General features: G+C 33.5%; 1 protein-coding gene and 1 non-coding gene across 3 annotated transcripts; both read right to left on the reverse strand.

The window, feature by feature from the left end:
* Positions 1-14928: 14928 nt before the first annotated feature.
* LOC131653714 (sugar transport protein 10-like) lies at positions 14929-21284 on the reverse strand. 2 transcript variants are annotated; one of them, XM_058923985.1, is made up of 5 exons: positions 19970-21284; positions 18167-19055; positions 16275-16800; positions 15549-16172; positions 14929-15444 (listed from the first exon to the last, which is right to left on the reverse strand). In XM_058923985.1, the coding sequence occupies exons 3-5, from the start codon at positions 16731-16733 to the stop codon at positions 14989-14991; spliced, it is 1539 nt and encodes a 512-aa protein (XP_058779968.1). In that variant the 5' UTR covers positions 16734-16800; positions 18167-19055; positions 19970-21284; the 3' UTR covers positions 14929-14988. The 2 variants fall into 2 exon arrangements, with proteins under 2 accessions (XP_058779968.1, XP_058779969.1); XM_058923986.1 differs by having other exon boundaries at positions 14930-15444; positions 16275-16453; positions 18167-21282.
* On the reverse strand, positions 21011-21083 carry TRNAA-AGC (transfer RNA alanine (anticodon AGC)). The gene has a single exon. It is a non-coding gene; the product is annotated as a tRNA-Ala (tRNA).
* Positions 21285-23180: the final 1896 nt, after the last annotated feature.

Consider the following 23180-nt stretch of genomic DNA (forward strand, 5'->3'; position numbering starts at 1 on the left):
GGAAATATAATTCTGATAATGTTGTTGCGCTTGTTGATTGATGTTATAATTGAATTAGGAATGGAATCCGCTTAGGATAGTGAAATTATAATAATCGATGATTGGTAAGAACTGAATCGGTAGATTGGCTTATCCCATAATCACTTATTTTCAAAACAGCTTATTTTCAGAATCACTTATTTTAAGCATTTTTTCTGTAATTCGAAACTGAACCAACCCCCCCCCCCCCCCCCAAATTCGATTTTACATTGGTTAATAAGAATAGGAATCCTTGAGAGATGATACACGAGTTACCGTTACCGTCGTACTACAGTTTTATAAAATTAACTCGTTTTTGACCCGCGCGCGACAGCGGATCACTACACAAAAGCAAGTAACTAAGTGGTCAAAATTTATATGAATGGAAGATTAAGTAAAGCATTAACAAACACTATAATGCTCAAATGTACATAATTAACATAATGCACTTAAAAAGATTTTAAATACAGAATTGAATTCATGTTGAAAAAGGAAATAAGGCATATGTACTAATATTTGGAAATTAAGCCTCGTGGCTCTGTAGGTTCTGGAGGAGATCGGAAGGCTAAAATCATCATTACAGGAACTATTGGTAACAGTTCCATTCCCTGTGCTTATGATGTATTTGTTTTATGCTCAACACTAACAATTTTGATTCTAAAAACTCTATAAAATACATCATGCTAGGATACTTTGAATGCTCAAAAGGCTACATAGTATACAACACTGAAACTAACATTGTTGAGGAATCAATTCATGTTAAGTTTGATGATAAGCTTGACCTTGAAAAGTTAAACCAGTTCACAAGTTTGTAGATTTAGATTATTTAATATGACTCTGAGAATATAGCTTATGGAAGTACTCAACAAGAAAGTAAATAGTCAAAACCAAAAAGATGCTGACGCACTAGCATCTTTGAATAAGTTCAAACAAAGTATCTCTCATATTGAAGATATGATTCTGGGTGAAAAGACAAAACTAATACGAACCAAATCATTAATTAAGACAAAATGAAGAAACGCACCAGGGATTAAAGTTCTTCATAAACTCATAAGTACCAAAATTGCATTCTGGAAAAAGGATGAGGTAAGCAAAAAGGTAAGTCAAAATGTCCAAGTTAGAATTTTTCTAGGAAGTTCTGTTCTTCGAACTCTAAATGATATTAATATTTTTATTCATGTGCTTTTATTATGGCTAAGAAATATGTAGACAAGTGTCTAACTAATTCTTACTGCATGTGAAACACTTGAGTAAAAAAATCATTCCTTGCTCCCTCCCTAGGTCATAATTACTTGTGTTTGCAATTATTTGAGTGTTTAAAATGTTATATGCTAGGCTACGATCTAGAGGGGTGAATAGATCCCACTATTCTTCAAAGCTTTCACTCGTCTGAATTGTAATCGCAAATTGTTGTCACCCAAGAACTTTGATTGATACTTTCTCTATCGTTACTCCTTTGACCCAACCCAATCGTTCTTCAAGTCTTTCACTCGGGTGAATCAAATCCAAAGTTTTTTGTCAAACCCCCCCCCCCCCCCCAAATCAATCCAACCTTGGAGGACAAAACCTCAATGATTTTATTCAATGAATCCACAAAATTATTCACCCAATTGGAAGGTACAAATTCCTAACCTTGGACGTTATCACTCTCAATCTATGATCACTCAAGCAAAAATGATTATGTGAAGATGAGAAGAATGTTTATCTATTTCATGTTTCAAAGTTGTATTCAAATGGATGCGTGAATGTATTTATATGTGTGTGTGAAAGAAGGCAAAAACTGGAAAATTCATGCACAAAAATGCCCATAAGTGAGCGATGCATCGACCTCCAGGACTGTATGCTTCGACCTCTACAAGGCAGTGAGGCCTGGAGGTAAACTCCATTGTATGTGTCCACTGTATGCGTTGACCTACACAAGGCAGTGAGGTCTGGTGGTGAAATGCATAACATGCATCGAACTTTGGCATGCCATGCGTCAACCTATAACATGCTATGCATCGACCTACAGCTTATGTGCATCGACCTATGCTTGGCAGAAGTGTTTTCATGAAATTTTCATTTTCTTGCTCAGTGGAGGTCGACCACCAAGAGCTATGCATCGACCTATGGTATGCATTTTCAACCAAGAACATGTTTTTGACTTGTGAAACTAATCCACATGCATGTGAGCAGGTTTGTAATGATTATGGAAACATTTTCATGCAAGAGTGCACCTTAGGATAAAAGGGTGTCGTCCAATACATTCTACTTCTAAACACCTAGTTTTGACATCACTAAAAATAAACTACTTGAGGTATGCACTCATATAAAACAGTTTTAAAACTCAATGTATCACTCTTTTCACACACAACGCAACTCTCACTACTCACACTAGAATCTTTTCAACCATATAGCGTAAAAATTCAATGACTATTCATCTAAAACACGACTCAAATGGTTGAAAAATTCTCTAAAATCTCTCTATCTACACCAATGGCTCACTCAAAAGATGTTAGTGGCCAGAGAATTGTAAACATAAGACATAAGAAAAGGATAAGTTATTATTTCTCAATAAACTATTAAAGATCCCGAATCTATTACAAAAGCAAACATAAGCACTACACAATTTTAAATGGCCTTGTTGACTTCCTTGGAGAAGTCCTTTTAGAGTTCTCAGATGATTTGCTCATAATTTCATATAAGAGAAGAGAAACAAGGAAAAGAAGGAAATGTGATTCTGCTTGTAATGGAACTCAACTTATATAATGTGCATCAATGGACAAAGGAAAGGGGAATATTCTTGGTCTTCAAGCACCAATCCTTAAGTTTGACTGCCACTAATTCTCTCAAATGATCAGCTATCAGAATAAGATTGGACCATCTCGAAAATGAAAGAGTTGTTCACAACCATTTAAGACATATTAATGTTGTTTTTCAAATGTCTCTTTCAAAAAAATTAAATATCTTTTGCTGGTATCTATTCTTTTTTATTGTTGACAAAGGGGGAGAAATGATATGATTTTGATTCAGTTTTATCCTAAGATAAATCTAAACATTTAAATATGTGGATTTGTTTATTTCATTATTATGCTTATTGCCAATCAAAATTTTGCATAAGTCTTAAAACTTAGGGGGAGTTTGCAAACCTCGCTCAAGATACTTAAGCTAAGAAAATTTCAAGAAGTCTAAAACTCAGGGGGAGCATACAAACTTAACTCTATTTTTTAGTTGATTATTTTAAGTCAAAATTGTTCATCAAAATATGACTATTTGTCATTATAAAAAAGGGGAGATTGTTAGAACAAGATTGGTTCTACACATACAATCATTTAGTTTTGATGATAATAAAGTACAGAGAACAATTTTGTACGCTAAAAGTGTGTCAAGTATGCAAAATATGAACAAGTCAAAAGCTATAATTTGAACAAGTTATAAGTTGGATGTAGCCGAATCTAAATACGTCAGAAGCTAGATTTAACAAAATATAATCAAGCCAGACGCTAGAACAAAGTAGACTCTAAAGATTAGGATCTGAAGATTTTCAAATCTGAAGAAACTAGACTCTGAATTGTAGATGCACTCTAAACTAAAAGAAGAACAAAATGCATGTTTAAATGAAAGTCAAACATTTGGATTACTGAGTCAATGCTTCTGAAAGAATCAATCCAAAATGACTCTGATAAAGACTCTAAACTCTATAGACTCTGAAGTCTCATTTTCACCAGGTTCTGAAGACAAACTTTGAACTCTGCTTAAGCTTCGTATACTTATATATGACGTCTCTGATTAGAAGTTTTTAACTGATAAAATAATAAGTGGAAGAGTACAATCAATACAAAAGAAATTATCCTTTCTATTTCCCATAATATCCAAAAAAAAAAGGACTATACTATTGTACCAACGTATTTCCTTTCATCTTATCCTCTCACCCACCCAATGCTTCAAGTGCCATCCTACAACGATTATATTGAGGTTATTCCAACTTCATCGTCCAACGGATCTGTTTCATTTCCTATATAGAGAGGACTTGGAATCTTGGGAAAGAAGACGAATGAGAAGAAGAAAATCATGAAGTGATTTACGCGAAGAGAAAGAGAAAATATAGAGAAACACTTAGCATCTTAATTCACATTTTCTTAAGTGAAAATTTTATTTTATCGCTGTGTGTATCTTATTATTTAGAATAAATATTCTAAACACAAACCTTATATTTAACAGTTGTTAAATTCCTTGAGAGGCTAGGTTATAATCAGGATTCTCAAGAAGTCATTGACATGTAGTTTTTGAGTTGTAATTCCTTGAGAGACTAGGGTATAGTCAATATTCTCAAGAAGTCTTTAACAAGTTATCATTGAGGTTGTAAGGAGTATTTGATTAGTGGATTAAGTCCATATTGAGAAGAAAAAAACACCTTGATGGGTGGGCTAGAGGTAGCTTAGTTTACACTAAACAAGGATAAAAGTACTTGTGTCGTTAGTCTTGTTATAAGCTTTGTTGTTTGTGTTCCTGGGTGAGAAAAAGTTTTAATATTGAAACCCAATTCAACATCTCCTTTCTTGTGTTTCTTTGAAAATTCTTTTAACATATGTATTATTCTTCCTTTGGGTTGATGCTTTACCTTAATGCACGTCACTAGGGATGCTAGTCCCATTATTCTCAAGGTTGTAATCCCTGGTTGTTGCGTTCTTTTCTTTGTCACCTACAGATTCAAAGTTATTATAAGAAGACGTCCATGATTTGCTTATTATTGGGGACGTCCATCTTAACTTGCTTATTCTTGGGGACGTCCATGACGTCAAAGAATTTATGAATGTCGATCTGCCAATCCAGAAACTCATCCACTACCATCATTCCGTAGAATAATGGAATATCAGTCTTCACATGGTAATCATGGTTATGTAAATTTGCATGATCAACTATCTATTCCTCGTCGGGTTCTTCTTCTTCAGAACTCGAATTTTCAACATTAACAACATGATTGTTTCCACCCCGCAAAACCCTATTTGGTTCCCTTCTCATATCTCTTTGTTGGTTCCAATTGTTGTTGGCATTGTTCATCTGAGTTTTTAAAGTCACCATCTATTTAATCAAAGTAGTTAGGGTCGTGGTAAAAGGTGCGGTAATTCCCTTAAGGTTTGCTCTAGTCAATGGTTGATTTTCATGGTTGATCAAGCTACGAAAAGAAGTAGGAGAAAATCTTCTCTGATGCCACCTGACACAATGACAATCATAAAGGATTAGCAAGCACTAAACCTATAACAAAACACAAGTTTGCAATCGACAAACGTGTCAGATAAAACTCAAGAGTCCACAAAAAAATATTGAATTTTACTAGGATAAAAGATAACCTTGACGACACACCCATAGGTGTTTAAATACATAAAAAGAATGCCTAATGAGATTTTAATCCAAAACAAAAAATAAAAGAGAAAAAAAAACTAATGAACTTTTATTCCAAAACATAAATAAAATAAAAAATTGTGAAAAATATTAAAACGTTGTTTTCGGGCCTAAAACAATATTGGATGGCTTAAAAGACCCATATGTCATTGCAAGGCAATTTGTTGGGCTCATGAGTTGATTCCGCATCTTAAAAGATATAATAATAGTCATTCTGATATTAAACGCCAAACCTACCTGCACAATTTTTTTCGAACCTTTCTGACGCGCAACTCTTTCTTCGATACGCGCAACCAACTTTCCTACATCAATAAAAACCTAAAAATCTTAACCCAAGTACTTTTCTTAATAATTGTGATTTTTATTTTTTTCTTATATATTGAGATTGAGGAAGTATTAATTATATCCAATAATTAAACATGATGATTATTATAGGGCAAATGCTAACATGTACCTCAAAGACACAAGTTAATAATTATGGATCATGCTAACAAGTATCACAGGGACACTTGTTAAGGATTCCAAATATAAAAAGCATGCTTTAAATAAATCAATTATTTTAATTTGAAATGCATTGAATGCAAGTATTTTTCAAGAAAACATACTTTTAATTTCTTAAAAAAATCAATTATTTTAATTTTCATTAAATTGAATACAAATATTTATTAAACAAAACATGTCTTTTTAAACTCTTAACAAATGCCCCGGAGACACGCATTTTCATAAATTATTTATAGAAATATTCTCTTAAAATACGTGCAATCAATTTTTTTTAAGAGAATATCTCATTACACTCCTTGAAAAATATAGGCAAAATACTCTTTTTGGTCCCTTAACTATACCCCAAGGTCCATTCTGGTCCCTTATCTCTAAAAATTGTCAAAGTGGTCCTTTAATTGTTCAAAAAGGACCACGTTTGTCCTTTCTGTCAGCTCCATTAGTCAAAGTCAAAGGAATGGCGTACGTGGCATACACGTGGCAGAAACATTTTTATTTTTATTGCCAGCTCATTTATTTTAAATGCCAGATGGGCAATTTTCTTTGAGACATGAAATAGAAAGGGGTAATGAAATAGAAACTTCATTTTGTCTTCGTTGTGTCTTGGAGGAACCCTAGCGCAGCTGCCATTGACGAATCTCCAAACTCAAGTTGCTGCAAACAAAAACGAAGACGACATTCAAAGTGAAAGCGAAGACGAAGACGACATCAGAGGTAAGTTTCTGCATCTGTAGGTCTGATATTCTATTTTGGGTTTAATTTCAGGTTTCTGAAATTTATGTTCTTCGCATCTACTTAGGGCATAGTCTGAAATGGATGAACATCTAATCATTACAATCCACCATAGTGGTGAATTTGCTAGTGAGGACTTGAGCGTGTACGTAGGAGGTCAGATTGCTAAACTGAGAGTAGATGCTGATAAGTGGAGTTTTTTTGAGCTGTTGGGTAGTATCAAGGAACTAGGTTATCGAGCCATAGAAAACATATATTATAAGGATCCAACTGCTGGGATGAATCTGTTGGTAGATGACAGAGGGGCATTAGAGATTGTTGATTTATATAGGGTCCATCTTAGTGTTGAGGTCTTTATTAAGCACGCATTGTCCCAGCCTGTTTTTGCTGATGAAGCTGAAGTTGTTGAGGATGAGATTCCACTTAATGAGATTCCACTTAATGAGATAATAGATGAGGTAGAAGTAGAGATTGAGGAGATTATGAAGGAATTTGATGTGAGGAACACTGATGTAACACAAGATGAAGTTAGGAACAATAATGTAACACAAGATGATGTGAGGACTAATGATGTAACTCAAGATGAAGTTAGGAACAATGATGTTGAACAAGGTGAGGTTAGGACTAATGATGTATCACAACATGAGGTGAGGAACAATGATGTAACACAAGATGATATGAGTGCAGTAGGAGCTGATAATGGACCTGTGGGTGGTGAGGTTAATGATGATTTAAGACTGACTGATGATAGTTCTGATGATAGCAACTTTGAGTATGATAGCGCAATGGAGATAGTATTTGATGATGACTCTGATGATTATGGTACTGAATTGGAAGAGGAAGAGGGAAATTTATTGGACTATGACATTGAAGATAATGAACAAACGAAAAGTAAAAAAGGAAAACAAATGTCTGATGAAAATAAAGAAGATAGTAAAGGAAGTGATAATGATAGTGAGGATCTTGGAAGTGATTGTGATAATGATGACAGCAGTAGGGCTAGGAGAAAGAAGTATCCAACTTTCAAGCTTTTAAAGGATATGTCAAATTAAAATGGGAAGTGGGAACCTATTTTACTACAAAGGAAGATTTCAAGAAGGCAATTGTTACTTATGCAGTCCATTCTGGCAGAGATTTAAGGTTCACTAAGAATGACAAGATAAGGGTTAGGGTCAGGTGTAAGGATGGATGTGAATGGGAAGCTTACTGTGCTAAGTTGCCTAATGAGGATTCATGGCAACTAAGAAAAGTTGTTGACACTCATAATTGCAGTAGAGAGTATCATGTAAAGTTATTGAAGACAAAATGGTTGAGCAAGAGGTTACAGAATTCACTTAAAACCAACCCTAGAATGAAGCTTAAGGACATTAAGGAAAAGGTTCAGAAGAAGTGGAATGTTGGGGTCAACAAAACCAAGGCTATAAGGGCTAGGTTTGCAGCCAGAGACATGGTTGATGGGTCATTTCTAGGGGATTATACAAGGGTGTATGACTATGCACATGAGTTACTGAGATCTAACCCAGGTTCAACTGTTAAGGTTGGTGTTCAGCCTGCACAAGAAGGTAGAGATGTTGAGAAATTACATTTCAAGAGGTTGTACATATGTTTGGCAGCTTGTAAGGAAAGCTTCAAGTTGAGCAGACATTTCATAGGACTTGATGGATGTTTTTTGAAAGGCCTTTGTGGAGGAAAAATACTTGCAGCTATTGGCAGAGATCCCAATGATCAAATGCTACCAATAGCATTTGCAGTTGTAGAAAGTGAAAACAAGGATAGTTGGACATGGTTCTTGGAGCTGCTTATTGATGATCTTGGTGGGAGGGAAGAGTGCCTCACATACACTTTCATCTCTGATCAACAAAAGGTATGACACTTTCCTTTCTCATGTTTTAAATTTGATATGGTATAAACAAATAGTTATGACACTTTCATTTTTTTATGACTTAGGGGTTATTGCCTGCAATGGAGGAACTTCTTCCTAGGGTTGAACAGAGATTTTGTGTTAGGCATCTATACAACAATTTTAGGAAGAGGTATCCTGGAAAAAAACTAAAGGAGATTATATGGAAAGCAGCTAAATCAACCTACTACCAAGCTTGGGAGAGAGAGATGAAAGTTATGAAAGAGGTCAATGTAGAAGCATATAAGCACATGATGAGCACTCCTCCAAGGTTTTGGAGCAGATCATACTTCAAAACTCATAACAAATTTGATGCTGTACTCAATAATATGTCAGAAGCCTTTAATAGTGTCATACTGGAGTCAAGGGCCAAACCATTGATCACCATGGTGGAAGAGATTAGGATATACATGATGGAAAGATGGGCAACAAATAGGATGAGGTTTCAGAAATTGGAAGATGTTGATGTGCTACCAAACATTAAGAAGAAGATAGACAAAACAAGTTCATACACAAATATGTGGCTTGTAAGGTACATTATTCAATTCTAATAATAAATAATGCTTTCAATTCTGCTTTCAATTCTGAGTTTCAATTCTGAGTTTCAATTCTGCTTGTAAATCAACCTATAATATTCTGATTTAAGTTTCAATTCAATTCTTATTTCAATTCTGAGTTTCAATTCTGATTTCAATTCTGCTGGTAAAGTAACATATAGTATTCTGATTTGTGTCTTAGGATGTCTGATGAGTTTATATTTGAAGTGAGGAATTTGGAAAACAATGCTGAAAAATTTACAGTCAATCTGAAAGAGATGACTTGTTCATGTAGAAGATGGGAGCTGTCAGGCCTCCCATGTGTTCATTCACTTTCAGCAATCAAAAGTAGGAACCAGAGGATTGATGATTATGTTCCTAAGTATTACAGGAAATCCAGATATATGCAAGTGTACAAGCCAGTCATTTTTCCAGTCAATGGCTCAAACTATGGGAGAGAACAGAGTACCCTGATGTTCTACCACCCAAATTTAGGAAAATGCCAGGTAGACCAAAAAAAAAGGAGGAATTTGGAACAAGGTGAACTGGATGGCACTGATAGAAAGATGAGAAGAACTGGATTCATTGTGAAGTGCAGTAGATGCAAGAAACAAGGACACAACAAACTTACTTGCAAGGTACCATCAACTACTGCACAATCATCTCAGGCTACCAATGCACAGTCATCCCAAGCTGCTCCCTCACAAGTATCTCAAGCTGCTCCCTTACAAGTATCCCAAGTTGCTCCCTCACAAGTATCCCAAGTTGGTCCTTCACAAGTATCCCAAGCTGCTCCTTCACAATCATCTCAACCAACTCAAGCTCAGAAGAATACTCCAAAATCAGCCAAGAAGACTACTCCTAAAGCAAAGAAGTTGGCAGTTAGAAGGCCAAATGCACCTTTTATCCCACTTGGTCCAACCACAAGGCTGACTGCTGCAAAAACAGCTGTAGGTCCAACAACAAGGAGGACAGCACCTACTAAAAGGGCCACACCAAAATGGAAACCATAGTCTCTTTTTAAGTATTTTGCAGTATTTTGTAATATGTTTTGGAAACCATAGTCTGTTTTGGATTATTAGACAGTGTTTTGGAAACCATCACTTATGCAGTATTTTGTAATATGTTTTGGAATATTAGTCTGTTTTAAGTATTTTGTTTCAAGAACCTGTGATGCAGTAATGAATGTTAATGTTAAGAATTTTGGACCTATAATATTTGTCAATAACCTGTGATGCAGTAAGGAATGTTAATGTTAAGAATTTTGGACCTATAATATTTGTCAATAACCTGTGATGCAGTAAGGAATGTTAATGTTTGCTTACCAATACATACTATTACCATTGTGTAACAAATCATTTGCCATTGATAACTTTAAAATTCTTGCATCTTTTTCAAACATTACAACACTAAAACAAATGACCAACTACAATTCAATACATGAACAAATGTCAAATTCATTACATACTAATTCATAACAATACAACATACTAATACAGACTTTTCAAAATGACCAACACTAAAATAACACAGAACAGCCTTTTCCAATTTTTTTCAGAATTCATCATCTTCTTCAGCTCCCTTGACTTTTGTTTTAGTCTATCATTTGTTGCCTTCAGTGTTACCAACTCCATTTTTGCTGCATCAAGTTCAATTTGAAGCTTCTCAATCCTACTATTTTGCATCTTCATATACTGGTCTTTCTCATCCACCACATCATCAAAGAACCATTGAAAATACCCACACCTTGTTTGGGTTGAACCCTGTGAATTTCAAAATTCCAAGTATTCAGAAACAATACATGAGATGATATTACGACAACCCCAAAATTGCTTCCCGAAATTCATGGTAGTTGAAGCCCTACGAAGCAAAGCTATCTCTCCACACCCACATACGGGTTTCCATCTCAAATTTCCAGAAACACCACCACCACTCTTCGTGTTAGATTCATATGAACATGGCCCTGCGATTGATGATGATGTCTGCTTCATTGGAAACTGAATTGGGATTACAACGAAACCCTAGAATTTGGGGAAGAAACAAGTATGCAGAACTATGAAAGCAAACAGTGAAGAAGACAACGTTGAAGAGGAAGTATATAACATTCCACATCACCTGCCACGTATACAAACTTAACGTCCGTTTGTGCCATTTGGACAGAAAGGACAAACGTGGTCCTTTTTGAACAATTAAAGGACCACTTTGACACTTTTTAGAGATAAGGGACCAGAATGGACCTTGGGGTATAGTTAAGGGACCAAAAAGGGTATTTTGCCAAAAATATATTTAATGGGTAATATATTTAAGCCAATTTATATAAACAATTGCTCAATCAACTTGAATATTATAAAATAAATGGGTAATAACTCTATCTTCTTTGATAATTATATGTTTTGCTAATACCCCTATTTTACATTTTTGTGCAAAATATAATCAAATCAAGCATGATTTATAATAGACAATGTACAAATATGTATTCTTGATATTAAACTAATGACTTTGACCATCAATGGAAAAATATATTCACAAATCCTCTTGTTGCACATAAACTCATTTATTAAGAAGAAACTAAGGACTCTTTTGTTTTGTCTTTTTTTAAAAATGATTTTTATAGTGTTACAAAATTTTATGAATTTTTTTTTTATAAAAGTTTCAAATGAAAATTTTGTTTGAATAATTATTCTTAAAATGTTATTTAAGGTATTTCATCTATTTATCGGGAAAAAAATTTTAAATATCAAAATTTTAAAAAAAATCATTTAATTTTGAAACTATTTTAAATAGATTTTCATAAAAATCATTTTTGAAATACAACTTTTTGAAAAAATTGCGATTTAGACTAAGTTTTGGTCTTCAATAATGTATGTTTATGTTATATGATGTCAAAATTAGTGTTTCATTTTAGAAAAAAGGAATATAAAAAAACTTTTAATATTTTTTAAAACGATTTTGGAAAATCTATTTTCAAAAATACAAAGAAAAAATCTATTTTTTTAAAGCTGAAACAAACAGACCCTAAATATTCATATTATAAACGAATGAGGTTTAAACAATATTATTGTAGCCTTGGCTACTATGTACATCTTTTAACGTATCTTTTGAATATACATGTGTGTCGGAACATATAATCATATAATTGGTGAACTATGGGGCTTAGGGTTTATGGAGAAGCTGAGAGTGAGAGAGAATAGAGAATTAGAGAGAGTAATTGAGGGTAAGAATGGAAATTTTCATTAATTTTCATCTACAATGCCTCCAAAGCAATTATACAAATGTTACACAACAATTAGGGACCTAAAATAACTCACTAAACAACCAGAAAAAACAAAAATTCAGGCGCGTAACCGGTTAATACGTCTGGATAACCAGTTACACAGACAAATAGAAAAATATCTCATGTCAGGTGTAATCGGTTAGCGCATTTGGTTAACTAGTTACAACAACTCAAAACCAACTTTTTCAGGCTCCAAAAGTGTTTATTCTCTAGTTGTAACCGGTTACACCTATGTGTTAACCGATTACAACACTTGAGTTATTAGAATTTCATCTAACACACCACTTTAATTCAAGTTCTTCATGCCAATGCTCATCTTCAACCTCTTGAACACATCACTCGTGACTCCCTTAGTCAACAAATTAACAACGTGTTCATCACTTCTACAATATCTCAATCTTAACTTGTCTTCACCAACAAGCTCCCTCAAGTAATGAAACCTAATCTAAATGTGCATGCTCCTCCCATGTGCAATTCGGTTCTTAGTAAGATTAATGGATGAAACATTATCAACTAAGAGTGCAACATAACAAAGCAATAATATACTCGGCCTCACAAGACGAGAGTGCAACTACCTCTTCCTTCTTCGAACACCTTGAAATTGGTGCTCCTTCGAACATAAAGATGTATCCTGTTGTAAACTTACGATCATCTTTTTTCAAATCCATACTTTGATCCTTTGGAATCTAAATTTCATGTTTCTTATATACAACAGCTAATTAAGGTGATCAGAACCAAGTTAATAACTAACTTTAATGAACCTGCACACTTAATCAAACATTAGCATATATCCTTTTTGTTCTTTAATTATTTTTGTTATCATCAAAACATAAGGAGTATGGATATGAACATATTTTGTTCTAACAGTTTTAACCAGGATAACTACAAACCAAATTGAGATTTAGAACAGGCTAATCTTGAACCAAAGTAAGATTTTGAATCGGATGAGCTTATAAACCAAAAAGGCGACTTAGAATCTTAATCCCCAATACGAAAGCTTTTAATCAGGTTTAGCTTTTAACCCAAATACACATTCCCTTATGGATACAATATTCAACTAAGATAAAATACTCCTTGGTTAATTTAGAACAATTCCCTTTCCATAATTACAAAATGCCTCACTGAATAAAAGAATTTTTCGAAGCGCTACAACTAAATTTAAGTGAGAAAGTAAAGAAAATAATTTTTAGAGAGAGTGGGGAGTGAGATCTTGTTTCTAGATGTGAAATGTAAAAATAAGGACCTCTATTTATAGACTAAAGGGCACAAAAAATAAAAATTTTCTGGGCCAAATTTAATGTGCCAATTGATTGGCACATTGCTCCAATTATTTGAAAAGTTTCAAACAAATGTTTAAGATGTCTAAAAAGAAAGGAAATGATATAGAGTTAATGTTGTTCATTAAGACATTATCACAAACATTTAAGGACTTCCTTTGCACTAACCCAATCGATTATCTATAAGTGCCAATAGATTTGACAACGCAAAATTTGTCAAAAGAACATTCAAACAGTACCTAATTCAATTGACACGACTTCAAAACATTTTTAGAAATAATACTTTAAGAAAAATAAGCTTTAAATCTTTTTTTTTTTGTCTATCTGTGTGTGTGATTTAGTCGTATAACTTTATGAAAAATCCCTTGTGCTTTTACAATATATTGTTCACTCAAACGCGATAGGGCGAACTTTCACACTTTCTATCTTTCACACTTCGAAGCTTTAAGACTTGTAAGATAACCCTATCATATAAATATTTTTTGAATTCTTCTTGGAAATATGGCTTGAGATTTATTCAAGTTGAGTGTCATCATTAGAGATGTTTGTAGTGATCATAAAATCCTACTTAGTCTGTCTGCATCTTGAATCATATACTCCCTTTAGTTGTCATGATCAAAAGCATATGTATCATTTTATCGAGAGCTTCTTTGATTCCTTAACCTCCAAAACATGATTGCACACTATTTTATCGAGAGCTTCTTTGATTCCTTAACCTCCAAAACATGATTGCACATTATTTTATTGAGTTTTCAGATGAACCTACTTTCTTTATAGGATTGAGAAAGGTGAGCTCACTAGACACACCACCTATCTTTGCCTAGGGCACATACTTTCTTTCTTATTAAGCAATGCTAGTTGTCCTGCAACTTGTCCTAGCCTTCCTAACTTGCTAGATGCATTGTCTATCTTTGACTAGCGCACTAACCCTTCCTTCACTATGAAGTAATTTATCCTTGACTAAAAGATAGCGCACTAACCCTTCCTTCACTATGAAGTAATTTATCCTTGACTCCTTGAGGTTTTCTCTCGTCTGTGCTCGCTTAGCAGGCCCATGGACCTGACCTAGCAAACCTTGCTTGTAGAAAAGGATTTTGACAAGGTCTTTGTGTGTTGTTTTATGTTTTATTAGTTCTTTTTACGTGTTTATGCCATTAAAAAATTTATAATTAAAGTGTTAAATTGAGAAGAATCAACTTTATCAAAAATTATAAGCATCTTATATTAAAGAAAAATATATTATTCCTAAATTAATACAAATATTTTTTTTAAACAAATCTTAAATACAAGATGATTATAACAACATCAGATAGAATTAGCTGAAATTATTATATATACTGTCTAGGCCCCGAGATTTTTCTAATATTGAAATTAAGCAACGAGCTTATGGTCATGATCAACATCAACATCAACATCTGAAACAAACTTGGTCCAAAACCAATGAGACTTCCACACTGTATTCATTTCTTCAATTGGGACATTATTTGTCTCGGGAAAAAACAGGAAAATGAAAACTGTCATTATAAGCACAAAGCCAGCAAAGAAGAAGAAAAGTCCAAACTTCAAGTGACAAAGCATAGCTAGAAAAACTTGAGCAATGACAAAGGTGAACAACATGTTCACAGCAACATTGGTAGCCTGACCTGCAGAGCGAACCTCAAGAGAGCATATTTCACTTGGAACTAACCATCCCAATGGACCCCAAGACCATGCAAATGCGGCAACATACGCGCATATGAAGAACAGAAGACGATTAGCTTCATAAGCTTTAATTGAGCCTTCACCGTTAACTCCAAACTTAGCAGCAATCATGCTTCCAACAACAATCTACAATTAATAACCATAACATTTATATCAAGTATTCTTGAAAAACTGATTAATTTGAATGAAAAATATAAATAATTAATTATTAGTTAAGTTGCAATAATCACCTGACAAATAAACATTTGGACACCACCTTGAAGAAACAAAATCTTTCTTCCAAACTTGTCCACAATGAAGATGGAAACAAAAGTAGCAACAACATTGACACCTCCGCTAATTACTGCGGACATGAGGGAAGCATCGCTTCCAAAGCCCAAAGTTTTGAAAAGGACAGGGGCATAAAACATGATAACATTGATGCCTGTGAGTTGTTGAAAGAATGGAATGAGAGAACAAAATGTTAGTTGAGGTCTGTATCTCGATTGTGTAATATTCTTCCATGGATGTTCCACCTTTTTGGCTTCCTCACTAGCATCAATTAGATCTTGGAATTCTTCATCGACATTATCAATGCCACGAATCTTTTGCAACATTTTCTTAGCTCCTTCTTTTTGACCCCTTTCAATCATAGAGTTTGGTGTGTCACCTAAGAAAAAAGATCCTATACACAACAAAATTGCAGGGACAGCTCCGACACCCAAAGAAATTCTCCATCCACTCTCAAGATTGGAAGTAAAGTAGTTAATAATGTTTGCCCCTAGGATTCCAATAGTGATCATCATTTGGAAGCCCATGTTGAGTGCACCTCTAATCTTTGCTGGAGCCATTTCAGACAAATACACTGGAACGGACTGTTTATGAGTAACAAAAAGTTATATGCAACTAAACTTGCAATATTCTTGATCATTTATACATAAAAACATAAAAAATGTAAAAATGATACCAATTTTTACCTGATTACAATATCCTACACCAAAGCCAAGTAATATACGACCAATGATAAGCATTTCTATATTGACAGCAAAACCATTAAGCAATGCACCAGTAAGAAAAAACAAGCCACCCGTAAACATTGAGGCCTTGCGTCCTAACATCCTTGTAGTTGTGGAAGCAAAGAAAGAAGCTATTAAAGCTGCAAGATACAAGGAAGATGTGAACAAAGTAAGGAGCTCATTATCAAATTTGCAATACATGCTCTCGTGTCCAGATTCATCTTTCATTTGTTTGTAAACACCGGGGAAGAACTTAACCAAGAATGGTTCCATGGAAGTCACTCCTCCTGTAATACCAAGATCATAACCAAAAAGTAGACCTCCCATGGCTGCCACCAAACATGTGACCAAAACAAACATTGTAACCATCCCCTCATATTGCCTTCCATTTTTTGAAGCAACTAAAACTCCACCCGCCATCGTTTGAATTTGTGTATCTTAAATTTTAGGTATTTCTCTGATCAAGACTTGTGCTCAATTTCTTTCTCTACATATTAGATGTTAAAATTTATGATTATTTTATAGTGTCAATAATTTCTAACAAGATAACAGGAAGTCGTAACAAACATATAATTTTTTCAACAATACATGTCAATTTAGTATTTTTAATCGTTAGCATCCTTGTAAATTGTTAAGTTATGAACATTATTTTGCTAGATTTGGTGTCAATGCACTATTATAAGGATTTGAGATTAAAGATAATTCTTGTATTGAATTATCAACGTAATGATATGATAAACATCACATCGTTAAATAAATCTCAACTGACACTCTGTTATTCTATTTATAGTATAATGGAACAAGTAATTGAAAATTTAGTTGAATCCCATTTTTTTACAAAAATAAATTATCATTAAATTTTAAAATTATTTTAATGTCAGATTAGTTTATTATCCCTTAATTTTTTTTTAATTTAATGTTTTTGAATCTATAATCAAAGATATAAATAAACCCTTTAACCACTCAAAATTGCATGCAACTTGCAAAAGATTACAAAAGACCAAACTGAAAAAATAGAATTAAATTGACATATTATTAATTTCAAATATAATTGATACTAAAAAATTTTCACGACTATTATTCCGGGCCATTTGTTTCATTTTTTAAAAATTATTTTTTGTATTATAAGTTTTTGTAAAAAATTTACAAAAACCTCTAATAAAAAATTGACTTGAATATTTCTTCATAAAAAAGTTGTTTTTAAATATCTCATCTTTTAACTATAACTTCTTTTAAATATTAAAATTAAAAAAAATCACTTAAATATGAAGTTATTTTAAAATAATCTTCTTAAAATATTTTTGAGATATATTATTTGAAAAAAAAAACTATGTGGTTTTAACTATGATAAATCATTAGTAATGAATATTATATTACCAAATGTCAAAATTATTTTTTTTAATTTATGAAAAATGAGTTTAAAATAACTTATACTATTTTTAAAAAAGCTCTCATAAAATATTTTTTAAAAATACAATCTTATAAAACATTTTTTAAAAATACAAAAAGAATACTTAAAAAATCTAAAATGTATCTGAATTATAGCCATTAAATATATTGATTATCCAATTACTTTTTTTTCTTCTTATCTTTTCATTTACCGTAGTACATAAATAACTAGTTTGTATTTAGTAATTATCATTTTTATTACGGGCATTACATAAGAATACTTTCATATACACATAAACATCCAGATTACAATAATGGATGTTGATTATGTGATAACAACTATGTATAATTTTGTAGCATTTAATCTTTCAACATCCTTAAATATTCGTCACCAGAAAAATTAATGGACATAAAACATAATCACATACTTAATAGGCAAAATTGATGAACAAATAATATTTTACCGTTGTTGTGTGACCTTGGTTTGCACGTATTAGTAGCTCCATGTTCTCTTCTATGAGGCTGAAATGTTGCTTATTATCTTTTCGAACAGCTTGAGGATAACCATGAGATACTTTAGGATAAAATGTTTTTTTTTCAGCAAAGTATATGAAATTAACATTACAGTTAAGAGTTCATATTAGTAACTAGATAAACAAATATTGAAGAAGGAAACAGCATTCAAGCTATAGAGGTCCTTTGAAAATACAGGAGTAAGATAAGCCTCCAAAATGTGTATAGAAGGAAGGGTAGAAAGGAAAAGAAAGAAAAGAGGCGACAGCCTATTAACTTCTAAGTAACTTGACAAGTGGTTAGCTAGCCTAACTAACTTCTAACCAACTTGACAAGAGGAAATGCAACTAACTTGATAAGTGGCAGTTAGGACTGGTGGGGATTGAGCGAATTAGGGAAGAGAATGTGAATATAGTAGAATTGAGGAGGAGGGAAAAGGGGTTGGTTTTATGAAATAGAAATTCGGACCGAGAAGTGAGAGCAATTCTCAACTCAGTAGGGATATTCTCACAGTGAGAGTATCATTTCAGTTACAAAAGATATCCTTTAAAAATGCTTCCTTCCTTAATCAAAAGCATGACAGATCGACAAACTTCTTTCCAGTTTCCACACATGAATGGAATGAGAGTATCCACTTTATTATCCAAACAAAAGAGCAAGGACAAATGAAACTTGCATTAAAAAACTATTAGAGGGCCAAGTGGTGCTTACAGAAGCCTACCAAGAGCATCAATTTTATCCTTTCCCGAGCCACTCGCAGTCGCACCGCCGCCATCACGCCCTTTTGTTCTTTCTCTGTCATTTCTTGTATCAAAAGCCCTTCCTCTGTCATTGCCAGAACTGCCCACAAAATATCAATCATAAAACTCTCAGCTTGACTCTATAATGGAAGCTACTGATAAGCAATAAGTAAACACAAGTCAAAGCAATCAATGACACAAACTTATCCATGGTACTGAATCACTAGAATAAACATGAAACTCCAATACATAGCAGTACACGTGGTTAGAAACAGAGAAGAGATTAAGAACTAGACAGGAGCTGGTTCTAAAGAAGATTCCACGGTCTTGTTTATGCATATATGAACCTTCATAGTTCATGCAGGGACACATCCAGGTTCATCACATTGGGACACATACATTTTGTCTTTATAAACATCTGTTTTTAGGTTTAGTCAGTTATCCACTTTTTTTTATAACCAATATACATGTACAAACTACGAAGTGGGTTCTTCCCTCTCAACCGGATAAAATCATATACATCTACTTCCCACAATTTACAAACAAAAAAAAGAAATAGTCCTTTTAGTTTCTGTAGAGAGACTTAAAGTAGCATGAATTTATAGAAAGTGAAGACCAAAGAAAAGACTGATAAAATTTATATAAACACTAAACTTGAAAGGTTCGTGATTAACGCAGTTAAACTTAAAAGGTTCATGATTTTGTAAGAACTAATAACATATTTTACATTCATCACAGGTTCATGGATCTTCCACGAAAACTAATCACATTCACATTTCATGTCCAACAAAATGTCAAACTCTTTCATTCACACTCCAAATTAACCAAATTAATCAAACTCTTTGAAATTCACAAATTCTCTCACAATGATATTAGAACAACATTGACATAAAAGGCAGGCACTAATTTTCACAAAAAGACGTAAATTTAAACATGCTCGTTGATTGAAATAGAGAATAGAAAACAAAAGAAACAAAGTTTGTGAGTATTGAGGAAGGGTTAAAATACAATTACCTTGGAGTGGCAGAACCGGTGTTACTATTCCAGAAAGAGTCCCATATCAATGTTTGACAGAAGAATTATTCCAGAAGAAAATTTTTGATATACTCAAAATCTTTGTGAAAAAGATGCATGCTGATGAGGTATTGTAAAGTAAAAGATGTTGATATTTTCATATTCTGTTGTGTTTGAAGTGAACTAATCAAATGTACTATCATTACACGGTTCCTATGGAAAGATCAAAACCAAAGATTCCATTGGAGATTCTTCTTGAAGCAACCAAATCAGAGAAGTCATATCCATGGTCTGAAGTAACAGATATGAGTGTTAGTGAAGTTACTGGATTTTTTGCTGTCTTAATAGCAATGATCTTGTCTATGTTTAGGAGAAACCGAAACTGAAATCGTGTGAGAATGACTAATAATATCACCTTCCAAGTCAGTATTTTTCATGTTGTAAACCATCCACACCCATAATCAAATGTAAGGCTTGTAATCTAATCTTACTATAAAAATAATAAGAACACGTAAATTTTGAAATCGAAAACTATAAGAATATTTGCAAATTATCATATCAGAAAAAACAAATCTCTAAATCAGACAAGAATCTAATAATAGTTTGTTAGCATACAATCTACCATCAAAATTAAAGAAGTTACAGAAACTTTTATCATCAACTCTATGCTTGAAACAACTTCTGTATTTTTTTCTAGGTTATAAAGAACGGTCCGCAATCGCAAAAACGGCCGTTATTCACCGTTTTTATCTTAAACGAAAACAAATTATGCTTAATTCACAAAGCGACAACCACATTCAGTGTCAAAACACCTGTACTGACCGAAATAGCGAAAGCTTTTACGCGGCCGCGATTGTACAAAAAGTTGTTTGTAGCTCATCAGTAGTACAAGGCAACTAAAAAAATAAGCAATAATCATTTGCCAGTTATCAAAAGATAGACTATGAATTAGGTGAAGGCATAAAAGGAAGGAAGAGAGGTTGAAGAACAAACCCTAGCAATCGTGATCGATCGATTAATCGTAAATCCCAAAATCAAAAATGGAGATGCGGGGTATCGATCCCCGTACCTCTCGCATGCTAAGCGAGCGCTCTACCATCTGAGCTACATCCCCGTTTTGTATGTCTACTGGACCGAATCTATACTCTCTAGTTATGAAACATGCAGAGACCAGAATTACAGAGCTTGCTACATTCAGTTCCTTCCTTTGCTGATTATTTTTCGTAGCAAACAAATAAAGTTCTTTAGACTGCAAAAACGAGGTTCGACTCAAAGAGCTTTCTACTCAAGAGGAACAAGATGAAGATAAAGAGAGCAGCGTATATGTGACGAATCCGGAGGACATGTAAATTGTTTATGATGATTAAAAAACATTTAATTGTTGTTGGTTATTTTATTAGTTTAAAGATTATTTTATCGTGGGTGATTGACTATCTCTTGGGTGAGCATATAACTCATCGTCTAATCAATAATAGATACATAGAGTTAGAGAGGTTTAGTTAATATTTAGCGCGCTAAAATGACCGTCAACGCAAAGAAGACCTTTAAGTTTGAGAATGCCTCTTCGCATTTGCTTGTTCACTCAAGTTTTTTTTTTTTTTTCTTTTTAAAGTGGTGAAGAAATTGAAAGCATTGTCACCTGCACAATAAAGGAAATGAGCTAAGACGGTTAAGTGCCTTGTTAATTGTTGGATTTCTTTAATGCCGGAAAGATTTCTCATGTTGATGATGGTCTAACGCTTATCTCGGTCCTCCTTTGTATCTCTCTAGGTTAACATGAAACCAAAAAATTTATTCGCGTGTACGCCGAAGGAACACTTAGCATGATTTAGGCCCTTGTTATAGCTCCTGACTGATTCCAGGATGTCTTTCAGATCTGCAATGTGGCTCTTCCCTTAAGTGAGATATGGACAATAAACGGTGTAGAGTGGGGGTGAATATGGACAATTATCACAATAGAGTCTACAACCATAATTTTCAGATTTAATCGACAATTGGACAAAATTGAATTATCAATTTTAACAAAACCTACACTTTTACAATTAATCGCTACCGAAAGAAACCCTAATGGCGTGCAGTTTCTAGAAAGAAATAAGGAACCGCCTAATAATGCAATTAACTACGAAATTAAAAGGAGGGAGAATGGGAAAGAGTGTACACTAGGTTTAATACTAGTTCCCGCTTTGCGCCTAATTTAATCTCTAATGGTTGAAATTTTGTTGATCTTCCACTATGATTTGTAACAAAAGTACAAAAGAACATACAATCACAATATCTCAAATAAACGCTATAAAGTAATTTTCTTCTTTCTAGATCTTTGACTTGTACAGAGTCTATAAACCAAATTTTATGCAAAATCTTTACTCAAAATCGCTTCTCGAATATTTCAGTCCCAACAACCTGCTCCAAAATCTCAGTTTGCGACAATCTTTACTTGATTCCACCAGTATCTTGAGTGTTGGTTTGTCCAAAGATTGAGAAGAAACCCTCCCCTATATGTAGGCTTCCACACAACACTACCAAGGTCAACCTGGATAGAAGAAACTCATTCTTTTCCACTAGAATTATCATAACCAATCACAACATTACACACCCTTGTGAACCTCTAAAATCTTAATCAAATCTTCAAAGAAACGTTAAATTCAAAAATAAATCTCCTCAGCAATCACAAATCTCAAAGATAAGATTCGGATCCATGCAACAACAGAAAAAGAATGAGGTATAAGATGAAATAAATTGTTTGCAAAGATCCAAAACTCTTTTGAAAAATGAAAGAACAAGTGGTTTGTGAGTTATCAAATAAAAAATAGAAGTATGTGATTTCTATCATTAAGAATGATTTTGAAAGAGAAAATGATTTAAATGTGCTGGAAATTAAGCACAAAGAGAGTGAAAAAATCATAATTGATTCGAGTCATGAACACTTGTATGATTTTAATCAAGTGGCAAAGTAATTTGGAACAAGATCTACACTAATGAGAAACCCAATTTTGTCGTGATTCGAGTCACGCAAAGTTGTGATTCGAGTCAAGACAAAGTCGTGATTCAACTCAAGCAAGGCAGTGGTTAACCGTAATTCCATGATTTGACTCATTAAAAACTTGTGGTTCGAGTCACAGAGTTCCATGATTCGAACCATGTACAACTTGTTATTCGACTCATGGAATCATAGAATTCATGTTTCACCTATGTTCCTTCTAATTTGACTCAC

This window comes from Vicia villosa, linkage group LG2 (assembly GCF_029867415.1).
Source record: "Vicia villosa cultivar HV-30 ecotype Madison, WI linkage group LG2, Vvil1.0, whole genome shotgun sequence".
Lineage (NCBI taxonomy): Eukaryota > Viridiplantae > Streptophyta > Magnoliopsida > Fabales > Fabaceae > Vicia > Vicia villosa.